The following is a 25389-nucleotide window of genomic DNA, read 5'->3' on the forward strand; positions in this document are numbered from 1 at the left end:
TCTAAGGAACATTCTAGATGATCCAGGTACAGGGTCTAGAAACCGAAACTTCTTAGTACCCCCAGGAGGGCCCATCTTTCTCTAGAGAAATCATGGTGCGCAAAGTCCCAGAAGTTTCCAATGTCTTTCTATTATAACGAGGAACATCTCTTTCCAGGCATGTTCTTCTTCCAGGGCTTTTCTCCTGGTTTTAAAACAGCCTACTGACAATCAGGGAGCTGTCTGGTAAGCAGGAAACCTGAATGCTGGATGGATGCTAAAGGATGTTGTTCACAAGGGATTTTACCAGAGCTCCCAGAAAACCTAAAGAAAGATACTTATTCTGGAACTAGGCACAGCACTGACAACCAGAATGCTCAGACTTAGTCCTATTCATAGATTAGAAATGAAGGTGTATTCTCATGGACTCCTTCTTTGAACGAGTGATTCCCAACTGATAATCAGACTTTGTTGGTATTTTTTAACCTCTGAAAGCAATTTTGTCATTTTTTAAGTTACTTATTGCATGTGCTCCCATTCAATCCCAGGGTTTTCCCACTGAGACATCTCAGTGTTTCCTTTCTGATAGGCTTTTTTAAATGGACATCCATCTTCCCATTAATGGTTTTGAGACTTTTTTTTTTTTAATCTAGAGAACTCCTTCTTCAAATGAACCCTTATAGCATTAAAAACCATAAAAACGTAGGTCTTCTCTGAAACAGACTTGGACTCAGAGCCACACCCAACTCACTCTTCCCTTACTGACTCTTGGGGAGATGGCTCAGAATCTGAGCCAATACCACAGAGCCAATCACATCACCACTCCCAGCCAGCCCTATGTTTCTACAAAAACAAAGTCCTGCTGTCCAGGGAAAAATGTCACATTCTAAAAGCATTAGTACTCAAAGCTTCCCTACACAGCAAGCCTACTCACCAGGACTGGCTTCAGGATATCCAGGTTGGAACGAAGCACCTGTTGTGCTGCATTCAGCTTCTCCCTTGGCAGGCTGCAAAACCTAGAAACTTCTTGGTCACCAAGTCGAATCACCTCTCCCAATTTTGATCCATTGCACAGATTGCTCAAATGTAACTGGTAGCCTTGCAAAAATACCTATAAACATTTCATGCAAAGAGAGAGAAGTAAAACTGGATTACACTGATGGGAAGCAGGGTCCTTGAAGCCTCTTGGGGGAACTTCATATCAATATTGCTTTGAGGAATGGACACTACTATACCCTGTCCAGAGCACTGGGTCTCTACCGAGCTTCAGGATGAAGCAAGGCATGATGCTACAGGACATTCAACACCAGAATGTGGCATTCGACTCATCACCTCCACACTCTTCTCCTTGGGAAGGGAAATCCTGAGTCCAATTCTTTTTCTCAAAAGTGCGACACATGACTCAGCAAATAGAAATCTGGAGTCTGAACTCCCCAAACCACTCTTATTAGAGAAAATAGAAAGTTCTCATTATTTTGAAATAAATGATATTTTTTTAAACTGGGGTTGGGCTAAATTGCAGGGGGAAAAGTATTTATACTATTTATTTGTAGATAAAGATATTTAACTAATGCAAATAACTATGTTCAAACAATTTCAGAATGTGGAACTCTTCCTTTTACTTGTATCAAAGCAGAGTACTAGAAAGTCAAGCCTCTTATCTCATTGACAGATAAGAATGACTTAGAACTGGCCTATACATTATAGCAAAGAACTTCTCCTTGGCCATATCTTATGTAACTAGCTTTACTGGATCTAAATAAACACTTCTTCACATATGGCCCTTACCGTCCACTAGGCAAAAGTCAATAAGATGAGAGACCTTGTTTTTTCATGTTCCTTTTGTGTCCTCAGTGCTGGAACATGTGGACAATAAATATTTGTGGAACGAATGAATGAACGATTCAGACTCTATTACTCTGTTACAACATTCTCTGTTTGTTTCAATTAAGGCAGCCTGACCTGCTGGTGGTACAACCTCCTGGGAGTGATGCACCAGAAGCTTCTCAGGACCCATGCAGCTTTCTAACACGGCAGAGCACTTGGTCTGTCATGGTTTCCATTAAGTTTCTACCCACTGCCAGATACTCAAATACACACTGCTTTTCTTCTTTTCTCTGACTAGCCCTTGCTGCCAGCCGACCCTTAGTATTTGTGTTTAAGACGGTGAAAACAGTGACTACAGAGACTAATCACCTTGAATGGACCACTTACATATTTAGGATGCCCCTTATTTTAAACTAGTGGGATGTGACAGATAAGAAATTGGCAGGGGGCAATGGAAACCATGCTAATGATTTTTATAAGCCTGCTGCCTTTGGCCCATCTCCCAACCGCACAACTGGTAAACACAGGCATATTTTCCTAGTTTCATAAGGGCAAGCAGTAAGCACATTTTTCTAATTTAAAAAATTCTATATCATGTAAAGCAAAGATTTTATTTTGGTGCATAAACAGTTCCACTACTTCTGCTTATGGCAAAGTCAAGCTAGTATGTAAACATGAGACGGGGTAAGGAAGCAGTTCCCCTTTCTGCCAGAGAATAAACTTGAAAAGATCCTCTGGAAATCAATAACTATGCAATCTGGGCCTGCTGCCCACTGCATAGGAGCCGGATGATTATCTAATAATGCCAGAGGAAGGTTCTTTAAAATCTAAGGTTAAAATCTTACATAAACACTAATATTACTTCCTGATTTTATAAATTAAAAAAAAATTAAGCATATTCTTCTTAATAATAGATACTTTCTATTTTATTTATTTAATTTTAAATATTTTTACTTATTTATTTTTATTTAATTTCTATTTATTTATTATTTCTATTCTATATTTTCTAGATATCTTTCTCATCTATCTTTAAAAGAAACATTACAAATAGATAGCCAGTGGGGATTTGCTATTCTGATGCAGGGAGCTCAAATCTGGTACTCTGTGGCAATACAGATGGGTGGGAAGGAGTGGGAGGTAGGAAGAAGGTTCAAGAGGGAGGGGACATATGTATACCTATGGCAGATTCATGTTGATATATGGCAGAAACCAACACAATATTATAAAGAGTTATCCTCCAATTAAAAGGAAAAAAATTTAAATTTTAAAAAAGAAAGCACTACATTTTTAAAATCTGTTTTAGATTTTATAGACAAAAGACACTTTGGGTAACAATCCTCAACCCAAGTTATTGTTTCAGAACTGTGAGATTTTTTTTTTAATTCATCTTAAATTCATCTTCCCTTTAGGAAGACGTTATCAACACGTTATGCCTGGGCTTCCCTCGTGGCTCAGCTGGTGAAGAATCCACCTGCAGGAGACCTGGGTTCGATCCCTGGGTTGGGAAGATACCCTGAAGAAGGGAAAGGCTACCCACTCCAGTATTCTGGCCTAGAGAATTCCATGGACTGTATTCCATGGGGTCTCAAAGAGTCGGACATGACTGAGCGACTTTCACAAACAAACAAAATAAAAAAACAAAATCAACACATGCCAATTGACAGACAGGCAGGAAATCAGTTTTATTTCAACCAGTTGGCCCATGATGCGCGGCTGCACCTTCCACTCTCTGGATGGTGTGGCGGGGCCAGCCCGAGCAGGGAGGTAAAAATAGGTGACGCTGCACTGGAGCCGCCAACCTCCTTCAGCACTGTTACCAAGACAGGAGTTTATTCATTTCCTTCCAGGTGCTCTTGTATAATGTCATTGCCATGAGCCTCACCAGGGAAGGTGAAGATTGCAGCTTACCTTGCGGAGACTGACATCAGCCCCCAGCATCTTGTCCACAGTTGGCCTTGGCAGGGAGAGGTTGTGATGCAGGAATCCAGAGAAGGTTTCATTGTCTACCAGGAAGTCCTGAAGTTTCAAGCCTGCAGGAGAAATAGTGTTTCATTTTCATTTCATGAGTAACTAAAAAGAAAAAAAAAAAGCACAATGGAGCAAAATATCCTAATACTGCCTTGTTTTAAACCAATTGAGCACACAGAGAAATGAGGTTCAGGGAGTTTTACCTTAACAGCAGAGACATGAAAAGAGTGCTTTCTGAAGCTGTGAAGTGTGGCACTGCTGTATACATACACATAGCCTTTTCTGTACACATACACATACACGTAGCCTTTTCTCGCTTTTCCAAGAATAAGTAAACAAATCTGAGATTTGTGACCCTGACCCCACAGCTCCTATCTCCCCAATGCCATCTCAGACAGCTAAATTCAGAGATATTTAAAACCTCATTCCCACAAGCCCAAAGGGCTGGTTTCTTCTTGATGCAAAACAGTGGTTCTGAAACTTGAAGAGGCATCAGAATCACCTGCAGGGCTTGTGAAAACTGGTCCCCTACCCCCCAGAGTTTCTGATTCAGCGGCCTGGGGTGAGGCTGGATAATTTGCATTTCTAACAAGCTTCCAGGCGATGCTGTCACCCGCTGGTCTGGGGCCCACCTTTAGAGAACCACGGGTGCAGAGCATTATGCATATCAAAGTGCTTTCACAGGCCTGATTTCATTTCAGGTCCAGATGTGGAACACGTGATACAGAGCTCCCACACCCAGGCCGGCCCCTGCTTTAAGAAAATATGTACGCATACATTTAAAAAAATCAACACTACTAAATGATTGTATTGCTGCAGGGTTTCTTACAGAATCACTTTAAATAATAAGCCCTCCAGGTATATTTAGGAAAGGTTCCAATCCAGTGTAGTGCAGCAGAAAAAGCACTAGCCAGAAATCCAATTTTAGTCCCTAGAGTTGGAGGCTGTGCCTAAGTGATATCACTTGGATATTTCATATCATCTTTCCGAATTTCAGCTTCTTTATCTCCAAACAGTGAGGTGACCAGATGCTTCGTGGGTCCCCCTTACTGAAATGCTCTCATTTTCTCTGCCATATTTCATTTGAGTGTCCACTTCTCCTTCTGCCCCTCTCTCACAATAACCCAACATCAGGACCTCACGACTGGCCAGACATCACTGAGAGACTGCAGCGCACAGGCCCTGGCATGAACTGACCCCTAGGGGGCAAACCTAGCAAACTCAAATCACTTAACTGATGAGAAACAGACGTCTGATCTGAAAACAGAGCTGTGAGGTGAGGCTTAAAAAGAGGACAGGAGTTAATCCTGGGAGCTAAGGGGGTGATGTGCAGAGATAAAGTAGAAGGAAGTCTCAAAATCCAGCCAGACTCTCATCTGTGCTGTCTGATTCAGGTATGTTCTGCTTAAGTAAACTTTTAATAATCTCAGTTGGTAAAGAATCTGCCTGCAACACAAGAGACCAGGGTTCAATCCCTGGGTCAGGAAGATCCCCTGGAGAAGGAAATGGCAACTCATTCTAGTATTGTTGGCTGGGAAATCCCATGGACAGAGGAGCCTGGTGGGCTACAGTCCATGGGGTTACAAGAGCTGGACACGATTTAGCTACTAAACCACCACCACAGAAGGGTACACTGAGCATGACTCATATCTCTAGAGAAACAGTTCTCTGGCTACACCTTATTTGGCTAACTCCCAGTTATTCCCCATGACACATTTTAAGAAGTGGTCCTGGCCGAGTGAGTGTCCTCCTGAGAAAAGATGCTCCTGCAGGCTGCCACCTGCCTGGTGCTCCCCATCACATATGATACTGCCTTCTCACCATCGCATTCACTTCTGTAGCTGCCAAACCTCAGAGCATTGAAGATTCACCTACGGACATGCTAATATGTAATTTTTTGGGCTGGATTCCCAGAGATCCTGAAATAGTAGCTCTAGAGTGGGGCCTAAGAATCTACATTTTAATAAGCATCTTCTGTATTTCTAATGCAAGGGTTCTGAGGACCATCCTTTTAGGACTGTTGTTTTATTTACATATTATCTCCCCTAGACTATGCCTCTGGGACACAGAATATGTCTTTTATCCTTGCATCCCAGTGCCCAGATCAGGCAAAGAATTACTGATCAATGAATGATGACTGGAAAATAAGTACCAGGAGATGGGATCAAGGCTGGGAAGATTTCAGAAGTATCTGAGAAGCATCAAAGAAGATTTCCTTTCAGCTGTACAGGTCCAAGAATGGCTTGCAGATATTGGGGCGACCCCCAGGCTGCACCCCAAGATAAACAGGGCCCCTAGTCACTAGAACTGCATTTCCAGAGACATAAAGTGACACCCTAGGTGTCCCAGTATCCCAAAGGTAGAGGTACACAGGAAGAAGACAGGAAAGTTAGTGGCTTCAACTGCAGTCTGACCTGGAAAGCCTGACACTGACTGTTGTGGAACAATGAAAAAACTACCACACTGAGGGGTGAGAAAACTTGGGCTCCGCATCCATTTACTTGCCAGGGCATCTCACCTAGCTGTGTCTCCACTGCCTCATCTGTAAAGGGAGGAGTGGGGGAAAAAAAAAACTTCCCTGAGACCCAGGCAGAACAGAATATGCACATGAGCTAACCTGGTCTGTGACCAGGCAGGCCACTCCTGAGAGTGAAAAGCCAGAGCAGGAATCGACACTGTGCTAGACAAATTCAGAATAACCTCCTTCCCCCAGAGCAAGGCTGCTGAAGGGTGGAAGGCTGACTCCACTGCACATGCGATGGGTCTAGGTCACAAGCAACAATGCTTTAGTCAACGGAGCATGCGCAGTGCGTTTACATGACGTTTCAGCTAAGGCAACAGGCTCTGCTGATGAGAACATCTGGATGTGATCAAACCCCAACCACCTCTCTGTGAATCCTCTGGATGAGGCAGAAAAGCCAAGAGGCTGATTAAACAGTCAACAACCTTTGGCAGTGCACACGCACAGGGTGGTGAGGTAGCTATACGGGGTGGCAGCAGGGAATGCCAAAGATCCCTGGATATGAAGAACCTGCATTCTGGTCACACGGATACCACACACATGGATTCAGATTTGCATGCCACCAACACCAAGCTGCAGCCAGCATGGGCGCAGGAAGGCAGTGCAGTGTGCACTGTTTCTCAACCTCAGTCCCCATGAGACTCCTGAGGGGGCTTTGCAAAAATCCCAATGCCCAGGCCACACCCCCTAACAACTTCTGCATGATCAGAACTTATGGGGCTAAGACACAGACATCAGAATTTTATCTGCCATGATGATTCCAGCCAAGTTTGGGAAACATTAGTGAAATGAAAAGTTCAGGGGTATGGGGACAGAATAACTTAACTTTGATGCTGGACTCTCGTGTTTATGAATTGCATGGCTTTGAGAAATTCATTTTGCCTTCCAGAGCCCAAGATTTCTGACCTAGGAGGTAAGGGTAACAGTACCCACTTTTCAAAGGTATGAGGATTAGAGATATTTGCATGTAACGCATGAATGCTTCCCTGGTGGCTCAGATGGTAAAGAATCTGCCTGCAATATAGGACACCTGGGTTCGATCCTTGGGTTGGGAAGATTCCCTGGTAGACATGGCAACCCACTCTAGTATTCTTGCCTGGAGAATCCCATAGACAGAGGAGCCTGGAGGGCTACAGTCCATGAGGTCACAAAGAGTCGGACATGACTGAGAGACTTTCACTAACATTAGCTAATGCATGAATAGTGAGCAAGGGGTTCATGGTAGTTGCTCAAAAAATGATAATAATCTTGTGATTATTGAGAAGGGTTTACTTCACTCACCTTGACCAGCGTACCACAATGATGTATAGAGAAAAGGTAGGGACACAGACATTTCCCTCAAGGAACGCCCAAGGATGATAAGGGTGATGAAAAGGCAAATCAATAGAAAAAGCAGAGCGAAGGATGACAGAGACAAAGGAAGGCAACTCATGGAAGCATTTGACCCAGATGAGGCTTATCTGTTTCAAGGGGGGAGTCAGGCTGAACAGACTGAAGCCAGGTTCTGGAAAAGAACAGAGAGCCAGAAATCTCTAGAGGTTGTGGCTGATGAGGAGAGGGTAAGGAAGACCTCCCATGATGCAGGGACCAGGACGCCCCGTAGACATAGTGCTATGTACACATGATTCTCAATGTTTCTGAATGAATAAACAAACACACAAGCAGATAAGCATAGAAGAGCTTCCTCAGAACCTAAGATGTGGGGAGTAGGATGGGAAAAGGAAGAGGACGAGGTACATTGTGAGGCCAGAGTACAGTGATTTTGTACCTATGGTCTCAAGTTTTTTCCACTTTTTTTCTTGGCAGGAAAATGAGTGGAGAAGCCAATAATATCAAGAAAGCCCAATATCTGAAATGGCCCTTCTCCTCTTGCCCTAGCTGATTCCTACCCTTCTTTAAGATTCGGGCCATGAGTCTTCTCCTCCAGGAAGCCTGTCCTGACATGATGCCCTCAAGCTGGGTCAGTTGGCCATTCCTCCATACCCTAATAGCCTCTTATGCATGCTTCCTCCGAGCTACAATTGTCTGGGACCACATCATTTTCTCCAGAAGAACAGAAGTGCTCGAGGGCCAGGACTTACTCAAAAGGACAGCAGTGCCTGGCACTGAGGAGGCATCCCATCAGTGGTGGATGAACACATAAGAGTGAATCACGTAATGAATTGAGATGACCTGCTGTGAGTAGGGACGGGTGAAACAGGACATGCATGTGAGACGAACCAGGTCAAGACAGTGAACCTCCTCAGCTACATCAGCCCAGGGTCAGGAAGACAGTCAGGCATGTGGGAGCTGGAAGCAGGACATGAGAAGTGTCCATAACAGGATAAATGAGGATGACAAGCATCTACCTCACTGCACTGAGCTGAGGGTTAAAAGAGAAATGTACCTGAAGTCATAGCATAAAGCCTAGAACCAAAGAAAGTCCTCAATAAAGATGGCTAATACCATCATCACTTTCAGGAAAGACACCTCATTAGCTTCAATGCTAGTCTGATCCTAAAGTATATGCTTTCAGAATAGACAAGAACAGAAGTGACTTTGCCAACCAAGTCAATATTGAATTTATGATCCAAGGTATGTGTGTGTGTATGTGTGCATTATGTATTTGCCTGGCTGAGTTCCTGAGTCAGAGAGAATTATGAATTCTTTCTGCTGACACTGTTATAAGGTGAAGAAAAGGTTGAAGCTGACTGGTTTGCCTAATCAGAACTTAAGAAAAGAATAAAGAAATCTAGCATTTTACAGAGAATCAATGGGAATAATCACCTCTACAACATCACGGCAGGGATGGCATAGATAGAAGATGACTAGTAAGAAAAACCAGTCATTGGACGCTAGATAGAAAACACTTAATGGAAAAGACAGCCACTTACTTGGCCATTTAACTCTTTCCACGTGAGCTGACATGACCTCGATTTTCCTACCTGTAATGTGTGGGTTATAGAAGATCTCAGGGATCGTCTTATTGTTGGTACTAAAAGGTACACTTGGGATTAAACTAAATCGGCATTGGACTGGCATTAGAAAATCTGAATTCAGGTCCCAGCTCGGCTGTTTCCTAACTGTGCAATTGTGAACCTCACTTTTCTCCGTTTCTGAATCTCTCTAGGTCTCAGTTTTCTTAGATGTAAGATGGGCTAGTAACATTCATAAGTTGTTGTGAAAACAAAGATCAAGAAAGTGAAAGTAGTCTTTTGGAGGGAAAGAGCCTCAGGAGTTTACAAGGGTAACTGAGAGGCTATAAATACTGTCACAGAATATGGCCATCAGGGAACTGGACCGGTCACTAAATTAAAAATGGGTCCCTGCTGCCCAAAGAGAAGATTGAAAGTCACCATCCAGCAAAAGGCCCCAAGAGCTCTCCTGTTGCCATATCTCCAATGTGGACCAAAATTCTTGATCAGCTGAAATCAGCCTCCTTGGTTTTGCCTGGAGAAGCCAGCAGTGGTCTGTCCTTTTCCAGAGAGCTTTGCTTTGTATGCGGGGAGGCAGGGCAAAGAAAAGGAGGGGAAAAAAAAAAAGAAACCAATTCAGGAGCTTGGAGTCCAAAGAACAAAACAAGTGAAATGTGTGTTTGTGGGCTGAGGACAAACAGGACAGAATCCTCAGTTCCTTGCCAGTCCTCAGTGCCGGGCCTCTCTGAGCAGGCTAAGGAAACACTTTCATGGCAGGGGAGAAGGGTGTGGCGGGGAGGATCACTGCACCAGGGGGATACATGGGGTGGGCGTGGGGGGATGCTCTCATGGCCACTTAGTGTTCCTTCTGCTTCTTCCCAGCCTGCCTGAGCAGAGCAGAGAAGCAGGGAGGAGGGAGGGCAGCAGCCCAGGAAGGCGGAGGAGGGCAGTCCTCAGCAGAGTCTGCAGCGGGGTTACTCCCGGTCAGTGCCCTCCCGTCCCCGGCTCCAGTTTCAAGATCGCTGTAGTCTCTTTTGTTTAACATGAAAAGAAACCACAGGGATCAGCTGCTTGAGAAGTGGGTGGAAGAGGCAAATAAAAAAAAAAAGAGAGAGAGAGAGAAGTCGAGAAAGATCATGTCAGCTTCCAAGGCCCAGATACTCTTCTTAAAAGGACCCAAGGAGGGTCTCCCAGCCCTGACCCTATTCCAGGGGCAATGGCCTAGAGAAACTGCGGCCAGATTCTCACTCCTGGCTTTATTCGTCTTAAGCAGGACCTTGTATAAACACGACTGCAAAACATCTCTCTGCCAGAAAAGAGCTGGGAACAAACATACTCAGGTGTCTTCTGGGGTATTTTTTGTTGTTTCAGTTTGTTTTCCTGATGCTAGGGCTCCACTTTCTTCTTCAAGGATAGCTCCAGCCTGCTTCACTGAGACAGCTGGACCCTCCCCAGGAAAACCAGGGCTTGCCTGGGAAGTTCAGGGTTCTGGAGAAGGGGGTAAGACAGGGTGACCTGGCTGCTCCCTGGGGTGACTCCTTAGAGCAGATGAGAGGAGGCTGGGAGCCGGGGTGTACACAGCTTCGGGAACTCCTGCTGTTCATCTGAGCCAGGGTTCCCAACCCAGAAGTTTCCTTCTCTACAGTGAGGGCTTGCCAAGGAAACTGACACACTCGTGAAAGATCCCAAGTTCTAGAGTCTGGCTAACCTGATTCCTATCTCAGTTCCAGAATTTTCCAGTTATGTGCCCTTGGAGGCTTAAACTCTCCAACCCTACATTTTTCTGTAAATGGAGATCAGCTATACTAGGGGGTGGATTAGGTAAACAGTAATGACAGTATAGAATGCCCTGAATACTGACTCACACATACTGCAAGAGAATATTTGTTGTTATTCAGTTGCTCAGTCATATCCAACTCTCTGTGACCCCATGGACTGCAGCAAGCCAGGCTTCCCTGTCCTTCACTATCTCCTGGAATTTGCCCAAACAGAAAATACAAGTGGAGAAATTAAACAAGTTCAAAACAAAACAAATGTTGATAAAGTCGTAGATGACACAAGTGAAGAGTTCCTTAGAGAAACTACAATATTTAGGGTTGTGCTTCCTGATATCTGCAAGTCCTGGGGAAGCCAGAGTCTTCTGAGACCCACGGGACCATCACAGCTCCAGGAACTACATAGTCCTTATTCTACATAGAATGGAATTTGATTAATTTGATTAATTAATTAATCAACAAATTTCTAGACAGCTACTGAAGTCAAAACACTAGAGCTGTAGTTCCAAGTAGTAATATTTCTCAGTGCTCCTTGAAGGCAGGAATCTGTAATAAAAGAGATGCTGTACAAAGACAGGATCCCTGCCCTTGCCTTCCAAGAGGACAGGGACAGAAGGTCAGAACAGAGCTGTGAACCTCCCAGCCCGCTCTGCCACTACAGAATCGGTCAACACTGAAATCAGGGGATGGGAAGAGACCTGACACATCTTTCCTGGATCCATCTGCTAAGGCAATGGCATACCTGTCTTACTGAGAAGGGGTCAAGGTGGAAGAAGTGGTCAGGAGCCCCTGGAACAAGGATTCATGACAGCTGATAAGAAGCTGAATGGTAAACAGGCCTCCAAACAGCCAGTGGAGACTGTGGCCCCAGAGGGAGAGAGTGGGTGAGCTGTTCACACTGGTCAGGAGCTCTGTAAATGCAGTGGGCATGGGAGGTACAGTCAGGCTGGCTTGGGAGGCCCAGAAGGAAAAGAAAGATAACACTGAAGAGGTAGCATTAGCCCCAGGGAGTTCTAGACCTAAAGAGAAAGAGAAGAAGAGACAAGAAGCCATCATCAGACAAAGCAAAAAAATAGCTGGGTGACCACCTCATGGAGGCCCCTTTGAAGGCCAGGGAGGTAGAAAGGAAGGGGAGGATGCCCGGAAAAGGCAAGGAACAGAGAGAAGGTGAGATCAAAATAGGAGGAAACACAGTCCAGAAACAGAGAGACCAAATCAAACAGAATGGGCCAACAGAAAATGATCTGGGAAGAAAGAGGAGAGTTGGAGGAATTCATGTGTTTTGCTTAAAAATGAGGCCAGAGGCTCTTAGCACCACGAGTGAGGGATCAGAATCAGCCTGCAGGGCCCTGAGAAGCCAGGGAACAGGGGAAAGGAAGATAAGTTTATGAATTAGGGGCTGAGAATGGGTTCTTTCCAGGCCTGGATTAGGAAGAATTGTTCATATATAAGGTATAAATTGTTTAAGTTTCTCTTATTTTTAAAATTAATAACACGTCTTAAGGGACATGGTAGTGCTTTGTTGGCAGCAAAAGGGGATCAACGTGTACAGAGCATCAGACACATTGTATGTATTACTTTCTACAATCCTTAAAACAAGCTTATGGGAAAGGTATTATTTTTCCCATTTTTCAAATAAGGAAACAGATCCAGAGATGTTAACATCCTGCTCAAGGCCACAGAGCAAGCAAGTGGTAAATTTGAACCCAATCAGCTCTGGCTTACACACCTTTAGCTCTTTCAACTATATAGGAATTAAGTAAATCATTTTATTCTTTTAAAATGCTTTATAATGATTTTGCCATCAAAAGCTGGCCATGCTACTCGTGGAATAAGGCAACGTGGCAACATGAGATGGTGCAAAGATGCTGAACCTGGAGATCAGATAGACACGGATTAAATTCACGGCTTTACTCAGTCACCTTGGGCAAAAGACATAACCTGTGAGTCTGTTTCCTCATCGATAAAATGGGGATAATAATACCAAGGCATTATAAGACTTGAATGTAATAACATATTTAAATGTAAAATGGCATCATTACCTGGTACAACTTAGTCTGTTGGACAAAGTGTCACTCTAAGATCGCCCCTCTATACCTAAACACAACAGTGATGAGAGTGCCAGAAATGGAAAGGTTTCAAGGAGAAACAGACTGGAGTTCCATATTGCTCTTTGCCACCCACAGAGTAAATAAACCTCATACTGGAAAAGCAAGAGACATGAAACGCTATTCTTGATGTTAACAATCCAAACTCTCTAAAGGCAGTCTGATTTCGTGTGGTACATGCCGTCCAGTAGTCGAGTACAATTGTGCTTTCTATTCTTGTCTGGGCAGAGCTGACCTTTGATTCAATTTAGTTTGAGCAATATTTCCATACAGCAGTACAGCACTGCATCCCCCTGATGGCAGCCCAAGCTGGGGCCAGACCCTGCCCTGGATGGCAACCAACAGGCTGGGTTTTGAGATGCTGCCTGGCTTTGACAGGTCTGGGGAACTTCCACATTGTGAAACTCTAAGGTCTCAAGTCAGAACTTCTGATAAGTGCATATGGATGTGAATTGCAGTCAGCCAAAAATTTCAAGGATTTCCAGTTTGATGATATAATGTTGACACACGGGTCATCTGATCTCCCAAGATGACCCATAAGGGGCCTCACAAAGTTTGAGGCTGCAGCCTCTACTTCAGCAGCTGCTCATATGGAAGGAAAGGGGTTAGGCAGGGAAGGAGAAGTGGCTGTGAGTCACAGGATGTTCTTTCTACACGGGCCTTGGGGAACGTTCCACCCATGTCTATTACCATGAAGCCAGGAAGAGGAGGAAGTCTGGCATTTCTCTCGGAAGCCCTCTTGTCTCCGCTCTGATCCCAGTCCATCCATGCCCAGTATCCTGCGACCTGAGAAATTTTCTGGCTACCCTTGGCTGCTCTCTATAGACGGTAATAACGTACTAGCAGGGAGTCAAAGTCTGGAGTTCTAGTCCTTTTCTCGCCCTTTGCCAGCTGTGCTTCCTTAGCCTCTCTGAACTTCAGCTCCTTTGTGTACACAAAGAGGAACAAAATTCCCTATCTCACATGATGGTCATATAATGAACTGAAGTATAAATAAGGTGCTTATGATGTGCCTTATTGTGCTCAATGCTTTATGCTTATTAGCTCATGATTCCCCATGATAGCCCTGAGGGAGGACTGTTACCTCCATTTGAGAAAACTGAGACACAAAGACACAGAATTATCCAAGGTCACACAGTCACTAAGCAAAGCCGGGATCCGGACCAAGGCAGTCTGGCTGCCAAGTGGATGTTTACAAGATGATAATTTTACAACCTCCTTCCCTCAACTCCCTGCCACAGCCAGCTACCTTGCCATGTCACTAAAGCCTGTCCTGCCCTCAGGGGATCAGGTCTTTCTTTCAAAGATTAAAGTAGAATTAAAGGTCCATGCAGTGAGTTTTCAGTATTACCTGTAAACCCAACAGCCAGAAAGTTATGATTCATTTCCCTAAGTAAACACCAGCATAACCCTCAGAACTTTTTTCACAAAACTCTTGGTCAGAGCCACATCAAAAAAGCCAAACAAGCCAGATTTGTAACATGAATACATAGCAAATAACAGCCAGACCACTGACACTCAAAAGTCTTGCTGAAAGGATGGACAGACTCAAGAGCCAGGTCAGGATCAGTGCTGCCCCAGGCCTCCCCTCCAGTCCTTCCCTCTTCTGACCCTTGACCTCAACAATATGGGATGTCTTCCAAAGGGACATCTCCAGTGCAGCGACAGAGTGCCCAAAGTTCTTCCTTGCTCTTCTTTCCTGGCAAAGTTCTCATGAGCTTCAGAGGATGCCCTCTGGAGAGAAGGCATTACAGAAGCCCTTGAATCAGGAGCTGTGGGGAGACAGTTGTAAACCTAGTCCTCATCAGGGGAAGCTGAACTAAGGCGCCCAACTTCATGGAGCACTGTTCTCATGGGAAGTGTCATTCACACGGACTGCAGTATACATGGCATCCTCAGAAACGTGTGACCTGGCAGCCTAAGTAAAGCCTGAAAGACCTCCCTTAACTGTCCCCACCTACCTCACTTGGTCCAATTCAGCAGGTCCAGAAAAACGATCTTCTGAAGTCCCACATAGCACCTACTGAGTGAGTGAGCAAAAGTGCTCAGTCGTGTCTGACTTTTTGTGACCATGGAATTCTCTAGGTCAGAACACTGGAGAGGGTAGCCTTTCCGTTCTCCAGGGGATATTCCCAACCTAGGGATTGAACCCAGGTCTCCCACATTGCAGGTGGATTCTTCACCAGCTGAGCCACAAAGGAAGCCCCAGTACCTACTGGGCTTCTGTTAAAAGGACTGCTATGGCTATAATGTGAGACAGGGCCAGACATATAGAGACCTAAGATCTTGGCTGAGAATGAAAGCTGCTGAATCTCATGCACAGGGGAGATTGGGGTCTGGCCCTCCAGCTACAGGACAGAAGCCAGAGCCCTGTCCACTGCACCAGGCCACCGTGGATAATGATAGAGAAACAACAGTGCCTCCTCAAGCCAAGAAGGAGAAGACTCTTGAGAGTCCCTTGGACTGCAAGGAGATCCAACCAGTCAATCCTAAAGGAAATCAACCCTGAATATTCATTGGAAGGACTGACGCTGAAGCTGAAGCTCCAATACTTTGGCCACCTGATGAAAAGAACTGACTCTTTAGAAAAGCCCCTGATGCTGGGAAAGATTACGGGCATGAGGAGAAAGGGTCGACAGAGGATGAGATGGTTGGATGGCACCACCAACTCAATAGACATGAGTTTGAGCAAATTCCGGAAGATAGTGAAGGATAGGAAAGCCTGGCATGCTGCAGTCCATGGGGTCACAAAGAGTTGGACACAACCGAGCGACTGAACAACAACTTCACGCCAAGGAATTGTCCCTGGACCAGCATAAGAAATGGGGAGGCTGAGGGAGCATCTAGGGTTAAGAGACAAGAGACAAGAGCCCAGGAGACAAGAGCCCAGCTACCTACGAAAATGAGAGACAGTAGCGAGCTGGGGAACTTCTTGCAGGAGATGTGAGGGTGGCCCACCCCAGGAGGTGCCCCTCCCAACTTCCAGCCAAGTAGGAAGTATTAACCACTGAAGTGAATTGAAGTGAAGTGAAGTCGCTCAGTCGTGTCCGACTCTTTGCGACCCCATGGACACCAGGCTCCTCCATCCATGGGATTTTCTAGTCAAGAGTACTGGAGTGGGTTGCCATTTCCTTCTCCATGGAACTTCCTGACTCAGGGATCAAACCCAGGTCTCCCACATTGTAGACAGATGCTTTACCGTCTGAGCCACCAGGGAAGTCATTAACCACTACATATGGTATAAACTCGAGAGGGTCCAAGCCCATGTTGCCATAGAGATGAAGGAAAGCTGTAGTCCAGATGCCAGGATTCAAGAAAGGAGCAAGGCACTGGAGCAAAATCAATGTTTGAACAGAAACATCCAGCAGGAAGCAAGCTAATGAGCCCATTAGGTATCAGTGAGCAACTCATTTTAAATAGTTCTAAAGGAAATAAGGACTTCCCTCGTGGCTCAGATAGTAAAGAATCTGCCTGCAATGCCGGAGACCTGGGTTTGATCCCTGGGTTGGAAAGATCCCCTGGAGGAGGGCAACCCACTCCAGTATTCTTGCCTAGAGAATCCCCATGGACAGAGAAGCCTGGCCAGCTACACTCCATGGGGTCACAAAGAGTTGCACACAACTGAGCAACTAAGCACAGCACAGCACAAAGGAAATAAACAGTAAAAGGTGAAGAAGAAAACAAAGGGACACCTCCTTCCCCAGCCCAGTCCTGATCTGAGCAGCTCTGGCCCCATCCAAAAGGCCTTAGTTCTGGCCAGCCTGCTGGTCATTCCACTGGAAAATGCCAGATTCCCAAGAGGAGGCTGGAGTGGTGCACAAGCCTGGAGGGTGGTGTGGAGGAAGAGGCCAGGGAAGAAGACAGTCCTTCCCATGCCCCAAAGTCTCTGGAGGGCTGCTGTGTGAAGCCTGAGGCTGACACAGTTTAGAGGGCTCTCTTTAAGAAAAACAGTATTTTTTAAACATCCTACTTCGGCAAGTTTTGATTGCTGAGATCCCTACCAGGGCCTTGGAAAGGAGTTCTGAAAGTGAAACTCCTTTAGCTTCTCAGTAAATCCACTTCAATCCACTTCAAGACTCATAGCAGGCTTTCTAGGAAATGGTAACCCACTCCAGTATTCTTGCCTGGAAAATTCCATAGACAGAGGAGTCCATGGGATCCCAGTCGGACACAACTGAGCATCTTCACTTTTTCTGGAAAGTAAACCTTGTAGAAGAAAGCAAAGCAAGCCAAGATTGTTCTTAAGACTTTTTTGTCATTATTATTAATTGAAACCCCTGGGGACCTGGGTTCACACAATGGATCAACTTGAAAATGACATGTGCTGGGATTTTATACTTTTCAAGGTGCTTTCATTTGACCCTCAAAATACTCTGTGAAGGAGAAAGGACAGGTATCATCTCTCACCTTCATTCCGCAAAGATTCCCTGGCTGCTTGCCTTGTGCCTGATTGTACTGTGCTATCTTGCTGATGCTTGGGACAGAGTTACAAACAAGGCCCAACCCTGCCCTCCAGGGGCCACAAGCAGGGGCCAGCCCACAGCACTGCTCAGTCCCAGGTGATCCCCCACCCAGGTACCAAGTTTCCAAGAGGCAATATGTTCAGGTTATTTCGCCGAAGTCCCAATTTCAAGGCAAGGGAAGCTGAGGCCCAAATAAGATTAACAAACTGGCAAAGCCAAACAGGTAGCCAGAAACAGATGGGGAGGTAAACTGACTCAGATTAATTCCATGTCAGCTGTGTGCTATGACCTCGCTATCAGTCATCCATCCACACAATGTCATCTGATGTAATGTTCAACAACCCACAGGGCTTCCCTGGTGGCTCAGATAGTAAAGAATCCTCCCGCAAGGCGGGAGAAATGGTTTCGATCCCTGGTTTGGGAGGATCCCCTGGAGGAGGGCATGGCAACCCACTCCAGTATTCTTGCCTGGAGAATCCCCATGGACAGAGGAGCCTGGCGGGCTACAGTCCAAAGAATCAGACACGACTGAGCAACTACACACAACCCACAGAATACCTGATCTCCATTTTTCAGGTAAACTGAGGGTCAGAATAAATCAAAGCATGCCCAAGTTTCACACTTAATGAGGGACAGAGCCTGATTTTGTTCCCCAAAGGATTCTTTTTGTGGGGGGAGCAAAGACCTATTTTTACCATCTTGGTGACATCACACCTCCCAAACAAATCTTAATACAAAACCCAAAATGCTTTCTTTTACAGCAGCAATTTCCAGTCTCCCATCTCTATAAAACTACTCACACAAGTTTCACCACACCCACATAAAATGATATTGTCTTTAAATTAACTTTAAGTAATTTTTCCCTATTTAACAGCCTCCTAAGCAATAATACTGTGCAATTATTTTGAGGTGAGTTAAAATTAAAAGTTGTCATCTGTGTACTGCTCAAAACCATCTCAGATATCATACAAGATTCACTTAAAGAAATGCTCTTTCTTGCCAGACTGCATCTCAGAAAGACAGAATCTAGACCTGTCACTTTTTCTAGAGCTTTTGAGAACTTGTGCAACTTTTACATTTCCACTGGGTTGGAGTCATGACGGGGACTTAAGAAGAGTGAATGCTCCTCACCTAGACTCCCAAATGTAATTTAATCCCTGTCCAACCGGGATGGATATACATTTAGGAAGAAAACAAAATGTCCAAAAAGTTCCAGTGATGAGAAAACTGAGTGAGGCCCCTCTGTAAAGCTTCCTGCACGTGCTTATAAGGATGGTTTCAAGGATATGACAGCTTGACTGTGACTTAACTCTTGAACTGGAGATCTTCCCAGGTGGGAGATTAAAGGAACAGCTAGAACAGAATGAGAGAGCACTGTAGAAAGAGCACTGCATGGAGCAGCAGAGCTTTAGCTGTATTCCATTCCCAGAATATCCCTCCGGTAGCTATGGAAATTTGGGAAAGTCCCTCCCCCACCCCTGGCTGGATCACAGTCTTTTTTCTAGAATAGAAGTTCCATATGGACAGGGGCCGTATTTGTTCTGTACACCTCTATGTCTCAGCACCTAGAACACTGGTTGGGACATACAAGTGTTCAATAAATACTGGCTGAACATTTGATTCAATCAACCCATTTGTCTATAAATGAACTAACGGACGTCTAAGGTCTCATCCAACAAGTGGAAATAAAACAATGCCCTAGCCCAGTAAACCATGGGACTAGAAAAGAGTATTTGAGCAGACATCCCCCTATCCACAAATTATCCATGGATGTATCAATGGAGTTAGCAGGTGAAGTGAAAAGGAAGAACAAGACAAGTCCTCTAACCAGATCACAGGAGCCTGGTGCCCAGCACAAAGACGACATGGGTTGGTAGGTCTGTAACAGCCTGAATGGCACTGTCCAAAGGGGCTGTTAGTCTCCAGCAGACTGATCCAAACCTCCAACGCTGGTCCCACAACCACCAACGACTTGGATGAGAACAAATAGAGCTATTTATCAAATTTCTACATGACAGGGAACAAGCAGCACTAGTAAATATAATACATGGCAGAAACAGAATCTGAAACAGTTTGAGTAGGAAGAGATGACATAGGGAATCTAAAAATGTAAAACAGAAAAGAGATAGATATTCTCCCTTTAGGTTCAAAAGCCAACAGCACAATTCAGAAATGGAGAACAAGTAACTTGCGATACTCTGTATTTAAAAGGCTCTGCAGCTCAGGTTGACTGCACGTGGTGAATGAGTCAACTGTGTGACGTGGATGCCAAAAAGCCTCATGCAATCCAAGGCTACATTACAGAAATATGGTGCTCAGAGCAAGAGAGTGAAAGTCCCTTCCTGCTCTGTGCTGGAAGACTGTTGTAATTTCTGATAAACTTCAAGAAAGACAAACACTGAAACACAACCAACTGCCTCCTCTGAGAGGCAGAAATCAGGAAGTGGGGGGTGTGGTAGACATTCCAGAAGAGGAATGGAGGACTTTTAGCCTAAAAAGACAACAGATTTCAGGAAGAGAGGGAAAGAAACACAAGAGTTGTCTATAAACACTTCAAGGGAAATAGGTTAGCCTCTTTCTCTGGGAGGTACGGAAGATCAGTGAATATATTCTGATAATTAGAATACCAATATTCTAATTTTGGGTATTCTGCCAATACCCAAAATGAGCTGCTGTGGGAGAGGCAGGTCCCTGCCACCTGCCATCCCTGGGGTAGGCAGAGAAAGTTGATGGGGGCAGGAATCCAACCAAAGATCCTGTCCATCTGCAGTGTGACAGCACAAGAGAGCTGAGCCCATCATGCTCTGAGTAGGGCTTTCACTGCAGAGAAACAGAGGTCTCCAAGTCAGGATCTACACTGATATACCCCAGCCTTGGACTCTCTGAAATATAGTGCATGCATGTGTGCGTGCTAAGTCACTTCAGTCGTGTCTGATTCTTTGTGACCCTATGGACTATAGCCCTCCAGGCCCCTCCAGGCTCCTCTGTCCATGGGATTTTCCAGTCAAGAATACTGGAGTGGGTTGCTATGCCCTCCTCCAGGGGATCTTCCTGACCCAGGGATCAAAGCCACGTCTCTTACATCTCCTGCATTGGTAGGCGGGTTCTTTACCACTGGTGCCACCTGGGAAACCCCTCTGAAATCTAGAGTGTTATTCAAATTCAGCAAAAAGTTACTGATTCCACCTCGGAAGAAGCAACATTTCTCTACATCTCCCTCTGGACTGAGGCTGGGCTCAGCGCTATAAGAGAGCCAAGAAAGGTGGAAGCTGCAGGGCAGAAGTGGCCCTAAGAAGTAGCTGCAGGGCAGACAAAGGTGAACGGAGAGATAAGCTGTGACAGGAGACAACCATAATCAGAGATCTCTCTTCAGAGCTGTGGAGAGAAAGTTGTTTGAATGCAGGTTTGGCTTCTTTTCTCAACCCTGACTCATGTCTCTAGTTTATATGTGTCTTAGGAAGCACCCACCGAGATCTGAAACTACTCCCCGCCCTGTGCCCCATTCACAGTCCCTTTCTCCAGCCATGCAGTGGAAGGCAGAAGAGCAAGGCCAGGTGCTCAGAAATACATTACTGATGCACAGGAGTAAAATCGGCTCCTGTTTATTGAACATCTACTATGCGCCAGACACTGTGTGAGGTTCACAGTTCACACTGCAAGTTACCTATTATTCATAGCTGAAGAAATTCAGGCGTGGAGAGGTTAAACATCCTGGCCAAGATAGCACTCCAAAATCATCATAGCTCATATTCATTAAGTGTTTACTTGGTGCCAGATGCAGTTTTTAAGCAGTTACATGTTTCAACTCCTCTACTCCTCACAACAATCCTATGAGCTAAAGTTCTCCTACTGGCTCCATTTTACAGCTGAGAAGTGTGGCCCCAAAAGGCCTGAAAGGACTTATTCACAAAGTCACCAAGCTACAAAATAATACACTGTAGCACTCTTTCCTCTGGGTCCCGCTGTCTCTGCAGTAGAAGAAATAACCCTGACTGCCTCTGGTCTACCAGGCAGGGGGCCCCCTGCAGATCAGGAAAGACAAATGCCTTGAGTGGTGGTGGTTGTCTCTCTGCGTCCTGTGCTGGGACAGACAGGTGTGCAGGATGGGGGCCTACAGGGCAAGGCAATGGCATCCAGATGGCCTGGCCATGCACCTAGGAGCAGAGCAGCTGCAAGCTCCTCAGAGCTGACCCGGAGCCCAGGCACGGCCACACTTGTTTTTCTTGTGAAACGACACCTCCCGCTCACCACTTCCCATACAGTTTGCCTCCAGGTAAAGCACAGTCCAGCCACCCAAGAGAAAGCTCCAATACAAGCCTGGTTTAAACTCCAGCACTTTACACTATTTCTGTTTTCACCAAGTGGATAGCAAACTGGGAGGCCTCTCAGCAAAAGCCAGCCCACCTATTCCTCCCAAACACCGAACTAAGAAAAAAGCACTTTCCTGGAGCAGTGGTGGCAGCTGACTGGTGATGGGGTAATTTATCACTCAACACTGTTTAGAACCACCAGTGCATGGAGACGATAAAAAGCGACTGACTCTTAGTCAGCTTCATTACCGCTTCTGAATTCTCTACAGACCATGCAGGCCATCACAACCCACACCTGGGGGCATGCTCCCACCACCCCCATCCCCCGGTTGGCCACTGCCTGGAAGGCTGCTCCATGGTGACTTCTGCAGCCAGCGCCTCGGCCAGCAGGCTGCCTGCTCTCAGCCACTTCCTAGATGGCAATAAACTGCCCAGGCCCTCACCAGATCAGAGATAAGCATGTCACTTTTTAGAGATCAGAGGTTCAAATGCTCATTGACTAAATCAAATGACTAGTGGGATGATGAACTGAGTTTTTCTTTTAGAAGTGAATGCTTAACTTTCACTTATCCATATCAAGTTGCAACTTTATCTGCTCTTATATGCACAGAAGCATCTGCCCATTCACGGCAACCATATGGCCATCTCCATAAAATGAGGTTGGCAGCAACCTGCACCCCAACTGTCCATAAGCCAGGCCAGTGCCATTCCTCTCTAGGGGGTTTCTTTTATGTCCCCAGAGGAGGCCAGGGCACTCATAATCTCTGTATTTTCTTCTCAAATACATCCTGCAGAGAGGCCTTACAGCCTAGCCACTGAGGAGGAAAACCCCACAGGGAAGAGCTAAAAGGAACAAGTGCCAGGACGCGTCAGCTGCTGTCTCTCCCCGGTGCAGGTTCATTTCCGATTATGAGCCAATTCACAGACGGATTTTGCTTACGTGAGCTGAAACGCTCGATCTGGTATAACGTCTTCAAAACTTTGCGTATGTCCTTCATGCTGGTGTCTCTGTGGCTGTACAAGAGAAGCCGCCGAGCGTCTGAGAACAGGCGAGACACACTGCAGGGGGAGCAAGAAAAGCAGAAACGTCCTGGTTAGACCAGCTGTCTCTCCAGTTCGAACAAAGTATCTGCCAGGAACACCCAGCTTGGCTGCAGGGACCCTGCAGGCCACCCCTGACCCACTCCAGCTGCCCCCTCACCCAGCCTCTGAGATGCTATGCTCCAACCCACCCATCCACCCACCCACCCTGCCCCAAACACTCATCCTCATGTATCCGTACAACCAAATCTTACCAGCCTTCAAGGCCCAGTCCACATGCTGCCTCTGCAGGAAGCGCTCCCTCACATGCACATGCGCGTGCAAACACACACACACACACACACAGGCCCCCAGGACCAACTTATCCATGAAACACAGCAGACACAGTGCCTAAGGCCCAGGATACACTTAGGGGTCCACAACATTTTTAAATTTCTTTTAAAATCAGGAAAAAATTTCTGAATGAATGCATATCATTAATTTAGTCCGGAATATACTAATCTTTATACCCAACACAGTTAAAAAATAAAATTTTTAATGCTGTTTCACGGAAAAAGGGGCTCATGAAAGTCTCGAAGCCTAAGGCCCACGCATGCTGTGATGGAGCCCTGCCTGCCTGGCTCAGTCTCCTCAGAACTGTCCTGCTGCGTCTCCTGCAGCCTTTAGTCCTTTCTAACTCCTGCCATGCTTCTGTGTCTTCCAAGAATCTTCAATGGCTCATTTGGCAAACACTTACACAGCCCTACCTATGTCTGTTGTTGAAACCATGAGCCAGGAATACAAAAGTGATGAAAGATGCCCTTCAGGGAGCTTACACCCAGGGCCAAAAAAGACCTGTAGACAGAAGGACAGACACTGCAGTGTGACAGGGCACCCATGAAGGAAGAAAGGAGATCCGGGAGCAGAAAGGACCAAGCTCCCCCAGCCTTGGCTGAGCTCCCTGAGGACAGGCCACATCCTCTACACACCTCTATATCCCAACTTCTGGACCAGCGGTCTCCCACACACAATAAACGTTTGCTAAATAAGTGTTTGCTCATTAATGCATGAGGCTGATGTGCGTGTCTCCCTTCTCTACTTACCTGCCAGGTTTTTGGGGGTTTTTTTCTTTTTCTTTAATTATTTTTTTTATTGAAGGATAATTGCTTTACAGAATTTTGCTGTTTTCTGTCAAACTTCAGCATGAATCAACCATAAGTATACATATATCCCCTCCCTTTTGAAGCTCCCTCCCATCTCCCTCCCCACCCTACCCCTCCAGGTTGATACAGAGTCCCTGTTTGAGTTTCCTGAGCCATACAGCAAATTCCCATTGGCTAACTATTTTATATATGGTAATGTAAGTTTCCATGTTACTCTTTCCTTACATCTCACCCTCTCCTCCCCTCTCCCTACCTCTCTAACCTGCCAGTTTTTTAAGGAAAGGCCCCCAACCACAGAACTGTCAGCTATATAAAAAATGTACCAAAATGAGCTTACAATGTTTTAAATTTTGGCAGCAATTCTCCCTGGTCTCATTCTTTGGACTTTATCACATAAACTTTCACAAAAGCACCTTCACTCAAACCCAACCATTTAAAATTCCCCGGAGTCTGAGAAAGGAAAGAAGAAGTATTAACTGACAAGTTTGGGAAAGAAAACCTGATCCGGTACTTACATGGACTTGTTAAAGTTTCCAACAACTCCCGGAGCCTCACCAGGAGTTGGATAACGGAAACAGGGGTTATTGGCGTTACAGATAATCCCCTGAACCCAAGGAAGTGTTCCTGCAGAAGGCATGGCTTTGTTTGGAAAGTGGCCTGTTGAAATTGAGGAAGAGAAAAACACAAGGAGAAACATTAATGCTTTGAAGGATTTGGGACTTGATAGCAATCTTTTTCTCTTTTGGTTCCACCCAAACATTGTTCCATCCCAAACCTGTCCCATTCTCTGAATCCCAGAAATCTGCAACCATCGACTGATCATGAGTGGGAAATGTGGCATCAGATAGCAGTTCTTAATCTGCCTGACATCATCTGTAGGGTTGGATTCATGACACCAGCTTTGGAGAAGTGACCAGATCGTACACAGAAGGTGCCTGGAGGGCAGCAAGTATGAGACCCTCATTCCTTCACCTTCCACCACCCACTTCACCCTTTCGAGACACAGAGAGACCCTGGTGATGACTTAATCCTCTTCCTTCATATTTGAAAGAAGAAACCATCGTGAGATAAAGTGGCTGATGAAGAACACTCAGGGACTCAGTGGGCAGAACCAGGGGTAGAACCCATGCTTCTGTGATCTCAGTCATGTTCCTTCCCTTATACCTGTGGTCTCCTTTACAACTCAATATTAAAAAAAAAAAAAAAAAAAACTAAGATCATGGCATCCAGTCCCATCACTTTATGGCAAATAGAAGGGGAAACAATGGAACCAGTGACAGATTTTATTTTCTTGGGCTCCAAAATCACTGTGGATGGTGACTGCAGCCATGAAATTAAAAGATGCTTGCTCCTTGGAAGAA

At 45.5% G+C, this 25389-nt stretch overlaps 1 protein-coding gene across 6 annotated transcripts in view; it reads right to left on the minus strand.

Annotated features, from left to right (window-relative positions):
* The window catches only part of ABCA1 (ATP binding cassette subfamily A member 1), a 137232-nt gene that overhangs the window by 70707 nt on the left and 41136 nt on the right, over window positions 1–25389 (minus strand). For all 6 annotated transcript variants that reach the window (XM_024995844.2, XM_010808222.4, XM_059889170.1 and 3 more), the window contains 4 exon segments: window positions 24544–24685; window positions 22786–22904; window positions 3715–3836; window positions 914–1090 (listed from right to left, as the gene is read on the minus strand). In XM_024995844.2, the coding sequence (XP_024851612.1) occupies window positions 914–1090; window positions 3715–3836; window positions 22786–22904; window positions 24544–24685 (560 nt within the window).

The sequence above is a fragment of the Bos taurus genome, chromosome 8, assembly GCF_002263795.3.
Source record: "Bos taurus isolate L1 Dominette 01449 registration number 42190680 breed Hereford chromosome 8, ARS-UCD2.0, whole genome shotgun sequence".
Lineage (NCBI taxonomy): Eukaryota > Metazoa > Chordata > Mammalia > Artiodactyla > Bovidae > Bos > Bos taurus.